We start from the raw sequence: 12,754 nt of genomic DNA, 5'->3' as shown, positions 1-12,754 counted from the left end.
AGAATTAAATAAGTTCATCAATTTTCTACTTTTTTATAAATTTTTAAAATATTAATTAAAATATTAAAGCCTAAAACTTTGTGCTTATGCCTATTATATGTCCGGAGAAAAATTTTCATATTTATACAATAAATGATGAAGACGAGTTTTTGTTTCCTAAAAATTTAATTTTTTAGATTTGTTTGGTTTTTGTACAAAACAAAATTCACTTCAATTATAAACGAAACTGTACTACATAAGCGTAATATATACATTAAAAAAAAATTAAAACTTAAAATAAATAAGAATCTTTGCGTGTTAAATTCATCTATACTCATCACATTTATTTTGAAAGCGAGAAATGTGCCGTGATGGAAATTTTTATGTTTTCAACGAATGAGTTTCCATCTCGTAGACTTCTTACTCTTTCCTGGAGAGGAAAGAGGCTATTTGTCCTTTATTTCACGTATTCTCATTTTTATATATCACTATACATCTCGGTTCTTTATATTATCTTCATACTCATCTACCTTGTCTTTCTGGCAAAGATACTCTGGCAAGCGTTACAGCGTTTCGCTCATTGTCAGACCATTTGCGGATTAATCCGAGGAGTGACTTTCTAAACGCGGTCATGCCCTTTGTCGACGCACCCATATCAAGCGACGATGTCGCAGTAGTGTTATTATGGACAACCAAGGTTCACTTTGCAGTATCGGTATCGCACCGCTATTGTTATTAATTATTTCCGCACGTGGAACAAAAGTGGCCGTTTCGCTATTGTTGGAGAAGGCCACGGATACGAAGGTGAATCGCTCCAGGAGCGCGGCGTGCGGCGTGCGGCGTTAACGAGCAAACGGAAGGGAATTACAGGGAATTATAGACACGTTACAGGGTGGTGGGCGATTAGTAAATTATCCGATTCGCGTTCACTCGTGAGAAAGAGCAGACGGTAGTAACAGCTCCTTCATTCGTTACCAGAAACAACATATTGTATTCTCATATATTATTTCGAAAAAAACAACAGAAATACAGAGCTATTATAAGAAGGTTCTCCAATCTTTTCAGATAATATAAGAACTTGATCAAATTTTGAGAATAAGTTCACGATTAATATTATAAGCATTCCTGAATTTTTTTAAATTTTTTGATCGTCTAGTTTTCTTTAAATAACTTTCTAAAATTCTAAGTCTTATGGAAAAAACATATATTATATCAAATAAAACAAAACAAAAAATCAAATAAACAAAATGTAATAATTTTGAAAAGCTATATTCATAAGAAAGAATTAAGATTAAAGAAAACTTTTTAGAATTAAAAAATAAAGTTTCATTTTCATAAGAGTATGAAATGTTGACGAATTATAAAATTTTCTTTAAATACAATATTATTTACTAATGAAAATGTGACGATGCTTATTATTATATTTAAGACATTATTATACACAATTTTTTTTTAAATTTTTTCCATATCAATATTTATCAATATTATAAAGAAAATATTTTTAAATAATAAATTTTATCAGTTTTATTATTTAAATTTTGTTTATTGTTTATTATTTTACGACAATGTTAAAAGCTCTTTTGTTGAAAGCTATATAATGAAAAATTATATAACTCCTTTCCATGTTTTGAGCTGGAGAATCTCCAAAAAAAAAAGAAAACTACAATAGAAATGGAATTATTTTTCTTTTCGTATCGGTATGCTTATGGTTAATTATAGTTTCATATAATATATGTTATTGCGATGCCGGGCACGCAGGGACGAGAATTTTCCGCTTTCACATGTCATACGTAATGTTCCATCCCTCCGAAAGGCGCGCGTTCGATTTGATACGGAGGCTTAATCCGCTTAATTCAACGCATGTCCATGCGCTTACGTGAATGTCCGGCTCGCGCGATACCGTATCGCGAATCATCGTAAAAATCCACGCTACACGATGTCATTTACCTTTACGGCCTGACTGTAATAATCATTTTTTTCCTTTTTTTCAGGTGAGAGCCGATGCGTCCGCCTTTAGATTCCGAATGTTCACGCTATCGCTCTGATCCCGCAATCGTTAGAAAGTTTCACTATCTCTAGAGAGAGTAAATCTCTGAAATTTAAGAAGTCTCTTGATTCTCAATTTTTTAATTAAAGGAAAACATACACGTGCCTGCGCGCGAGCGCGCGCGACTAGATCCGGCGTAAAGTTTTAATTTTAAAAACTGAGAGTGATTCGAACGAGAGTGTTCCGAGTTCACTTCGGCGCGGTAGCCACTCGAAAGCGGATCTCTCAAACTTGCACTTATGCTAATAGTTCGAAAGGTAGGGCATACGTAATGCATTCGCGGTCGTCAAAGGAGATTTGCATTTTCATTGTCAGTGTCTTAACTTCGATCGACGAGATTCCCCGCGTCTCACGCGTCGTTTCTCATCGTCGCTAAGGCGTATATGCACGTCAAGCGAGTTTGAATCGAAACAGTTTGCATGCTCGTTAGGCTCGGGCCTATGTAAATACTTCCGGCACGAAAGCGCGCTTTTCTCTCCCGAGTGCCGACGCATTCGAGTCTACCTACGCGAATTCTTATATCCGAGTCGGTCGTCGGTCTACCGATACGAGCGTGTGTTCACCGTGAGAAGCCGCTACGAAGACAGGTGAGATTTTAACCAAATACGAGAGATCAAGGAATTTCTCTAAAATATCGTCGTCTTCGAGACGGCGAGTTAGAAAACGTGACTTTAATTCGATTAAAGTATACCTTCTAATCGCGATTTTTAATCAAGTTAGTTGCTTTAATTAATTTCTTTACTTTTCAGTCCTTTTTTTAAGAAAAAGAGTCAATTTCTTCCGTTTATCGTCCATCTACCGAATAATTCAAAATCTAAAAATCGTCTGTGGATTATAAAATCCCCACGTGATCTGCGGAGAGTTGAGTTAAAAGTGGCGTTAGGTTCAATTTCGTTCTTTTCTAATGGCATGAGAGAATACATGATTCACATAAATAACGGCTCTCGTGTTTGATTCTCCATTCCACTTGTGGATTTTAAATTTCATACATCCTTTAAAGTAAGTGGGCTAGTTAACGTGAAAAAGTCTGAAAAAAATTCTCGGATTCTAATTGAAAAGACCAAGGCCTCGGGGACTCGACACTTTTTTTTACCAACGTAAAACTTGTTGCGTAAAAGCGCTCGGCATGACAATATAAACGTAATGAAAACAATCGTACCTCGTGAGAAAGTTGCAAGTCCCATGATCGACGTTGGAAATGGACGATACGCAGCGATATTCCTTGAGACTGATGGATCTATCGATACCAGGAAGCCCATCGGTAAAAGCCGGATTTAGGATCGTTCCTTCCGTCCACGATTTACGATGCGACTCTTGAAAGGAACGCCTCTTGCTTCCGCGCTCGAAGGCGCCGACATCTTTCTGGCCGCGTCTCTTGAGAGCGATTCTCGCACGAGGTTCCGAATCGACGGAAACGGATCTGTTCTTAGGCGAGCTCCTCTCGCGAAACTTGTTGAAATTTAATGAGGCTTCGTAGATCGGATCGTCCGGCGTGACGGCGTTTTTCGTCGTTCGCTTCTCCTCCACGTCGCTTTTACTATTCGCTTCTTCGTTCAATGACGTTCTGGACGACGACGACGACGACGACGACGACGACGACTCGAAGCCCAGGTAACTGACCTTATTCTCTTTCTTCTCCATCAGGAGACGCATGGGAGACGTTGCACGATTCGACTCGACATTTTGCTTCCTCGTGCGATCACAACTCGTTTCCGCTTGGTCTTCGTTGTCATCGTGCTCGGCAAGGAAATCAAAGGCATCGTTTATCTCCCGCGTTTCGTACGTCTCGTCTTCGTGTCTCGCCGTTGGAGCGGCGTTCTTCCTTCTTTCGCTCGATATCGCCGCGTGATCCACCGTGTCCCGCTGGCTCTCTTCGTTGATGCCCGAGCAGCTCTTGCGTATTACCGGCTCTAAATTCTTGGTGATGTTGCGCACCCGCTTGATCGTGTCTGACGAGACTACGTCGATCCTTTTGCGGATCGGTACCACTTGATCGTGGCCCAGAGTCACCAGGATGTCATCTTTATCGCTACTGTTCAGCACTCGCTCTTGCTGCCTGGTGAGGGAAAGCTTCTGCTCCAATTTCGGAGGACATACGTCCAGCAGATGCTCCTGTTCGTCGGATGTAGCATCATCTTCGGTGACTCGCGGCACACACGCATCGTTTCCAAGATCGATCAGATCGCCATCTTCGTTGTACGCCATCTTGCGACGATTTACACCTGCAACGATAAAGAATACTTTCGTTAATTGATATTAAACGAATGATGCACCGCTCAAGGACGGAAATCTTATTGTTAGTCGATAGTTCAAGAACGATATAGTAAATATAATAAAAGAAAGAAATATATTTCTAATATCACCGGAAAACTACAATTTTTCTTTAATGCTAATCCATTCTATAAACTACATCTGCGTTTTATATATTATTAAATTCTTCCTTTCCAATCTATTTTCCGGAGTGTATTATATTAACATATATTTTCATACGTTGTTTATAAATATTTGCGATCTAAGCCAAGTATTTAATAAAATCGTATACGCATCGCGTTGATTTACGCGATATCTGAGCTAACCAAATCAACGATTACACCTCGAGAGTCATCCGAGATGTTCAGATTAACCGAGTAAAGTGTGTCAGCGGTTTTTGCAACCTTATGAACTCGTCCTAGATTCATCTGACCCGCTCAAGAAATTTCTGGTCGTAAACCGCGCTTCTCTCAACGATTGACCGCTATATCTTGCTCGAGCCTGCCACAGATATCAGACTCTCGCGCTAATCCATTGGGCTGTTTCTTTCTCTCTCTCTCTTTTGCTCTTTTTTCTTTTCGACTCACCGTTTCGTATATACCGGAAAAGGTTGTGCAAAAGTATGCTCGCCATGTCGCAAATTCACGATCGTGAGCTCATCCGCATTTGGAACGACTGAGATCCGAGGAAGAGAAGCCGACGCTATCATCATAAGTGTTCGTAATCGTCAACGACGATTAACAACGAGATACTAAGTGACCGATGCGTGACGCGCGGAGTGCGTTTAGCGGCAAACATCGATGGCGCGCAATCAGTTATTTTTTTATAGTTTTACGATTCGAACGTAAACTGTATGGCTTCCTTTTTCGCAACTCGCACCAAATGTAACATCGTAAGCTGTTGCGACGTCATACAGCATTGACGTTGCTTGATGCACGACACTCTCGTTTAACTTTTTAAATATTTTGCAATATCTCTAGTAGAATAACATTGGCAAATTTATTGGCGTAATATTAGTCCAACGTATTCTCAATGTAAATACATTGCCAATAAATTATGCTACTGGAGATTACATTGTACACGTGGAATACATTGTATATTTTATTGTGCTTGTTGTGTTTACGATTGAATTATTTCTAACTTTCAACAATGTCGAAATGCGGCAAGCTTTCCTAATCATCGCTGACTTTTTTCATCATTTTTCCATTTTCTCAACTCTCAGCGATGTGCCAGATGCCAAACAGTTTTGTATTATTAGTGTGCGTCGCAAGACCTCTTCTCTCCCGTTATCGATAACAAGTCTGAATAAGAAATCTCACTCGAGGAGCCTTTCTCAGATACTACTTCGCTAACGCAAACGAGTAGCGAACGTGTGCCTTTTTCGAATCTATCAATGAGGAAACTGCGTCCACGCACCAGAAATATATTGTATATCCCTTCCCGCTGATGTTTCCTCCGCCGACGGAAACAGTTTCTTTTTCATTTCCTGTGCGGAAACTTCAAAGGAGATCGGACGCGAAGCAAGACCAGTCGATATATACTCCTATTCCATTACGGCTCATAAACCACCAATAAATAACGTACGGCAGAGTATCGTTTAGTCACTGAATTAAGTGTGCATACCGCGAACGAGTCGTCGCTATATCGGTTGAATAATCGCTGATTCGTTAGCATACAGCACTGTCATGAGTTCGTAACAATCTTGGCACGTTTCCATTGTGTGTACGTGCCGTTTCGTCGACAAAGTGAATTTTCTCCGATTATGTACACCATTAAGGTGCATCCTCTATTCCTCTCGCTGATTAACGTCCATACGTCATCAATTCCGAGGAATTAACAAGTGTCGAAGCTAATTAAACAAATAAAGTTGTAAATAATCCTATAAATTCTATTTAATGCTATTTAAGCTCCGAAGCAACTCGAAATCCGCGGAGCTTACCGTTTCACGCAGCGTCGGCTCGCGCTGATTAATTACCACCGACGCGACGCGATGTGCGCGTGTACACATACGGCCGTTATGAATTCATTTGACGTGCACACAAATTTATTCGTCGCCGTTAAACGCTCAGTTAGACCCCGTTCTCACGACCCGCGGCCGGCCAGAAAGCAAACAAATGATGTAATTGTATACAATTACTCGACTAGTGCGGCGCGGGCGGCTTTCTGTCACTCCACTCACGTTCAGTTGAGTTAACAACGTTGCTGTCGCCCGTTTACTACTTTCTATTCTGTACCAAGACGCAAAGTAACGTCAAGAGGAAACCAAAAAGCACTGTGTCTCTCTCTCTCTTTAATTTCTAGTACAAGAAGATATTTCTCTTGTTTTCAATAAAACTTAACGAATGAGAATACTCGTCGTGTTGACTTAAATTGCATGAGTGAATTTAATGAAAAATGTACGTAACTGAAAGTTCCGACTCTTTCCCAAGAAATTTCAAACTACACGTATGTCTTTATTAAATTTTATTTCAAATATTTTAAATATTCCTCCACGTGCATGCTCTAATGAGATTACGGCCGAGGAGATTTTTTCTCGTCTCTAACGTTATAAAATACGCGGCTAAATGTGCCGCCTTGATGATACGTCGTCGCCATCTACTCGCGTACATCCGCTCGTCAGAAGGATAGGTAAAAAGGTGCGACCGCAAGAAAGGTTAAATATAATCATAATTTCTACATGTGAATTAAGAAAAATCGCCCTTGTTAACCGGTGAGAAATTGAAAAGCGCACGCACGCAAGACAGAGGCCGCTTAAAAACAATAGCAGAATCTGTTATTTCACGAGACCATGAGACTCGCAATGCTAGACAATAACTAACGTTATATGTGTTAATGGTATCGTAAGAGTTATTTTCCTGTGCCACTTACAAACTTATTAATCACAACTTGCAACACTAATCAATTACGAATAGAACTTTACGGCTAAGAGAGTTAACAAAGTGCCGCGAAGAAAAAATTTGCACAATTTGCGAGCAATCGTTCAATGTTAAGGTTTAGACTCCTGCTATTAATGCGATAATTGTTATATTTTTAATTTAACGCAATCCACAATATTTATTATATAACCGTTGTAATATTTCACGCTCCTTCGTTCGTACATATCTCTCTTGTCTACAACTAAAGATGCGCTCCACTTACACCGATGATGACAATGATATAAGTATTATACTCGAAAAAATCTATCTAACATGTAGGTAAAAAGTAAAAGAATATAATTATTAAGTCGTCTTCATTTAAATAATTATGTAGATAATTTTATATATTTATAATACGGTAAATATTACATAAACGTACAAAGGAAGAAAGCTTCTGTCACAGTACTCGAAAATTTAATTAGTTACAAATCTAAAAATCGTTTTATTAAACGATGAAAATAATTGTGTAAGACGCTTCAAGCTGGTTGCTAAAAAAGTGTTCTGTAGCATCGTTCGGTATCCTTGAGTGTCCTTTATAATTATTTTCAGATCTATATCTAACTAAATTTTTAGATATTTCAGTAAAACAGTTCTTTTCATAAGAGCGACAATCGTCATCGAGAGAATCGTAAAAAGATGAAAATGACTCTGCAGCGGACGCTCGTTGTCCCTAAATAAAAAAGTAGATCCGCGCGCACGCAGAGAGCGCTTTCACCGTATAAATTACAGTTTTGTGCCTATCTAACGCCTATCCAACACTTGACCGAGAGTGAAGCGAATCGGTCAGATCTTGGATTTGACCGTTGAAAAAGAAAAAAAAAACGCCGGCAAAATCAGCGGCGAACGATGCGAGTAACGCGCGCGCTTTACGCTTCGCGTGCGAATACATATTGCGCGAACGGTACTTTCTCAACGATAATTAACGCAATCCTCAGCGATGCGGCGACATGGCGCGATGGCGGTGCGTCTCCTCCGCACGCGGCGCGAGATCGACTTTCCGAGGTCTCGCCGGATGCCAGGAACGTACCGCACTCTGACTCATCGCCGAGCCAATCGTTCATCATGACGCGGTGATCAATGAAGGGAGAGACAACCATACCGCGAATCGCGCGCAGTTCATTGAACTTTTAATCGCGCCACGCGGGAGAGCAAGGCGGGGGTCATATACGCCCGACACGCGCGCTCGTACCGTGTGTACAGGGTGTGTCGAGGGTTACGCTTCCTTCCACGATTCGCGACTGAATATTGTTGCTTATTATAATTAATTGTTTGAGTTTGAGAGAGAGAGAGAGAGAGAGAGAGAGAGAGAGAGAGAGAGATGAAAGAGGCGAGTCTCAAAAAAGTTTGATAGAGCAGTAGAGTAGCTTTCATATCTGAATCACATGTTCACTTCTCATGCGATATTCGTTGACTTGTGATTTTCTTGTAAATTACAATTACTTGCAATTCAAATTGCTCGAAAGATATTATTTCATCGATTCACAGATAAAGATCGCTATTGCAACGTAGTTTTCAATGTACACGAAATGACCAGTTTTGCTGAAATTTATAGGTAAAAACTAGGTTAGATACAAATTTGGAAATAATTTTGTTAAACTATCTAAATCAAGTTGGTTGAATATCAAAAAGCTCAATTATTGTTCCACTTTTGAATGTATAAATCATATCATTACACAATTGTGTGTATTTTTAAATAAAAACTTTAATTATTAAGGAATCTATTTAACGTTATAATATTTCATTAAAAGTAAAATTTTGATTTTTTAATTGAAAAAAATTATTTAAGATTGAAGAACAAGAATTTCTAGTCTGGAACACTAGCAGTAATTGGGCCAGCTCAACAATATCCTAGTTTAACATAATTATTTTCAATATCTGACTTGTTTCTTCTTTTGTATTTTAGCAAAGAGAAAACTGGTCTTTCTTTACAACTTGGGGAAAGTATATAGACGCCGGAGACACCCTGTATAGCCTTTTATTGCTACGCGCCGAGAGTCGCTCCCACGTTTCAAGAATGCACTCACGTCGCCTCGGATCGGATCGTTTCCTAGTGCGCCTTTTCCGCATCCTCGTGCATTTCAGGCTTCTTCTCATTATCGTCATTCGTTGCTATTTCAATTTTAAAAATACGACCTCGCGAGACACCGCGCGCTATTCACATGGCTCGATGTAATTCGAAAAGATATTGAAAATCCCTCGACATTCACCGCTTTATATAGAGCTAGCCTTGATTATCGCACTCGAGCTTGCGTTTTACAATCGACCGAACATAAAAATACCAACATTAACACGCGACTCGGATAACAAGTACGGGATTACATGCGTAGTTGATGATTTGATATCGTGAATAAAGACTCGAGTTGTCTCTATTCGAGCAGGCAATGCCCCCCTTATCAAACAATGCTGATGCATCGCAATTACAACGTCGTAAAAAATGCACCGTGTTAATTGATTAGCTCAAGGCTACGACGAATAAATAATGCGAATAATTTTTTTATCATTTATAACACTATATGATTTGGAAATTATGTATTCATATATCTATATTTTTTTAAGTCTTAATAATTTAAACAACGATTGCTCGTGTAATTTTTCTTCATAAGCAAGAAGCCTATATACAGGAGAAAAATTTTCTCTTAGAATTAAATTTAAATTTAAATTAAATTTAAAAGACATAATAAAGTTATAGAACATTTTTAAGAGCGCTTCAGGTCACTCGAGCGAGGTACACGGTACTCGAGTTCCGTAACATGAATCATTGATATGGAATGTTATAGTCTAGAGTGTTCTGAGCTTGAAAAAAAAATATGATTTTCTCAAAAATAATACTTTTTTTAAATAATTGTCAGGATATCTCGAAAACTAAAGAATCAATCAAATTTTTATCAAAAGATTTAATCATTAATTTTAGAATGGCATTACTTTACTTATTAAAAATAATTTTTAAAAGACACGATCGCACACTCGATTAAAAATGCATTATAATTTAAACTGAAAATCTATCAAAATCATTTATTCATTTTGTCGTATAGATGTCTGTAAACCAAGAAATCTTGACAACCGTCAAGACGTTTTTTTACTATTTTTTCTTTACATTTATTATTTTATAATATTCCAGCCAAAAGTTAAATTTTTCAATTTTAATAATTCAATGCTTAAAATATATACTTGATAAAAAAATAGAATAGTATAACTAATAGTATAGTTATATGCAAGACAATTTAATTTTTCGGTTTATCATCCTAGCGTGTTTCAAGCAAATTCATAAGTCACGAGTTCATTATATTACGTTTATATGGCTATGTGTGCAGTAATAAAAATGATTATCTTTAATACAAATTATTTTGTATTAACTTTCATCAAAATTTCAAGCAAATTTTACCCACCGTTACTCATTAAAACGCGTGAATAAGTATTACACAAGTAGAATTTTATTGTCACTTTTATGATTCAATATTCTTAAAAATTTGTATTTTTAATTAAACCATAAATTTGGAGATTAGTATAAACTCAACCTTGAGATAAGACCAGAATAGCTCATTCTAAAACGTTAAATAGTCATAAAAGCGTTTACGTTGGCATTTCATCACTGCATTCTCGGCAAATTGTGATCTTTTCGCGTTCAAGTCCGAGCAAAAATGCGAAAAGCCGTTCATAAAGTAAAGGAATCTCGACAGTAGTTTCGATAATGACTGTAAAATTTTTGTCCATTTCAATTTCCGGGTCAGAGTAAAATATTTAGTTTTGGTACATTGAGCAAATATAGCGCACGCAGCTGGATCGCGGTCGTAAACGTTGAAAACACGTGTGGCAACGAAATGATAAACAGGATATCACCTGTTGTTCCTAACTGCACCATTCGTTACCTTTCGCGAATAACTATGGCAATCGGACATTGTGGCAATGAAGAAGTTTTATTAGGAGTATCACAGAAATATGTAAATAAGTTATAGATAATCAAAATGCATAGAGTAAATATAAAATTACAAAAAAAAAGAAATGAATAACTTTTCTTTAAAAAATCTGATCTGATATCAATGGAAATAATTAAAAAAATAAATAAATAACATGGTAGGTGCGAACTGACTTTCGCTTGGGAGCAATGTACTGTATACGTGTGTATTGAACGCTTGGGAGGAGAGCTTTAGCGTTAAGGTCAGTTAATATATTTGGACGAACAAAATAAATTGCATATTACTCCCAAGAGTGTAAAGATGTCGTTTGACATTCGCCGGAGTCTTTAGGTCCATCGACGTTGCACTCGAAGGTCAACCACTTTCGAGCGTCTCTGCTGGCGCACACATCTGGCTGTTAAAAACATATATAAACGCAACTCAGGAAACTCAATTTCCTTTTCTAGCGTATGTATCTTGCTATAATATTTTGCGTTAAAATGCTCTCCGCTTCGAGAGGACGCATCTCATATGATACGCAGCTCTCTTGCTATTCGCTTGTCATGCGATACTTTTATTGCAAATAAGAGTCTCAAGTTTGTTCGCTTTATGCAATACGCGAAAAAAAGCGTGTATTGTATCGATGTGAAAGTATTACGTGTCGTAAAAGCGAAAGAACTCGAAGACCGAAAGATCACTTTGTGGTCACTGGTTGTCACCATTGGCCATTCACTATTACTACTTACGAGAAATAATATACAGAAGTAATATCGGGTTAGATAAACATTTACGCGGACATTGGGTCGGTCTTCTTCAAAGAAGATGAGTAACTCGTTTTATCAACATCGTTTCGTTACTCAGCATCCCTGGTGAATATTTTTACACGAATTGGAACATTTTTCAGAAATACTCAATCTACATCTTTCTCAGAATTTTTCATACATGTGAATTCTGAAATATTCTCAGATTTTTCATCCCATCATCAGTAAAAAATACTTCAAACTTTTTTACATTTTATACACTGAGAGAAAAAAGTTCCTTTTTACTAAATATTTATTCGAATAGTACTAATATTTAGTTAAATAAATATTTATTCTATAAGAAAAAATAATGCTTCAATTAAATTAGTGGTTCTTGTACTAAATAAACATGTATTTACATCTAAGCTATTATATAAGCTGAAACATCCTCTCAGAGGAGGAAAATTTTACTCACAATCAATATAATACAGTATGTGTACTATGTATTTCGAGTATTATAGTTTTCATCGGAAAGGACGTTTTGAAATATCTAACCTTAAATATAATAATTCAATAATACTATTCGAAGAAATATTTGTTAAAATTTAATATCGTCAGAAATGATAGAATATTTTATAATTAACATGTATGAAAAATTCTGAGAAAAGATGTAGACTTACCGAGTATTTCTGAAAAGTGTTCCAATACGTATAAAAAATATGAGAAAGTTCTAAAATTGTAGAGAAATTCTGCAAAATTACATAAAAAGTTGAGAGAAAAATGTTCACCAGGCATCACTCTACCGTTGCAATGTTGTTTATATATATTTCATTTGAAAATAATCCAAAGCAGGTGTTTCTTTGTGTAGGAAGAAAAGAAAAGAAAAGAAAAGAAAAGAAAAGAAATCTAAACTGTTGGTGAAGAAGTCGA

General features: G+C 37.1%; 1 protein-coding gene across 3 annotated transcripts in view; it reads right to left on the bottom strand.

Moving 5' to 3' along the window:
• The window catches only part of LOC105193487, a 66,509-nt gene that overhangs the window by 51,908 nt on the left and 1,847 nt on the right, over positions 1-12,754 (bottom strand). Inside the window, exons 1-2 of one of the 3 annotated variants that reach the window (XM_039452153.1) lie at positions 9,216-9,609; positions 3,186-4,248 (exon numbers count right to left, since the gene is read on the bottom strand). In XM_039452153.1, the coding sequence (XP_039308087.1) occupies positions 3,186-4,248; positions 9,216-9,294 (1,142 nt within the window). In that variant the 5' untranslated portion in view covers positions 9,295-9,609. Of the gene's footprint in view, positions 1-3,185; positions 4,249-4,863; positions 6,085-9,215; positions 9,610-12,754 lie in introns of those variants that run through there. The other 2 variants (XM_026135688.2, XM_026135689.2) reach the window with 2 other exon arrangements.

This window comes from Solenopsis invicta, chromosome 7 (genome assembly GCF_016802725.1).
Source record: "Solenopsis invicta isolate M01_SB chromosome 7, UNIL_Sinv_3.0, whole genome shotgun sequence".
Lineage (NCBI taxonomy): Eukaryota > Metazoa > Arthropoda > Insecta > Hymenoptera > Formicidae > Solenopsis > Solenopsis invicta.
The sequence above is the reverse complement of the archived record's forward strand: the minus strand, read 5'-3'. Positions and strand labels throughout refer to the sequence as shown.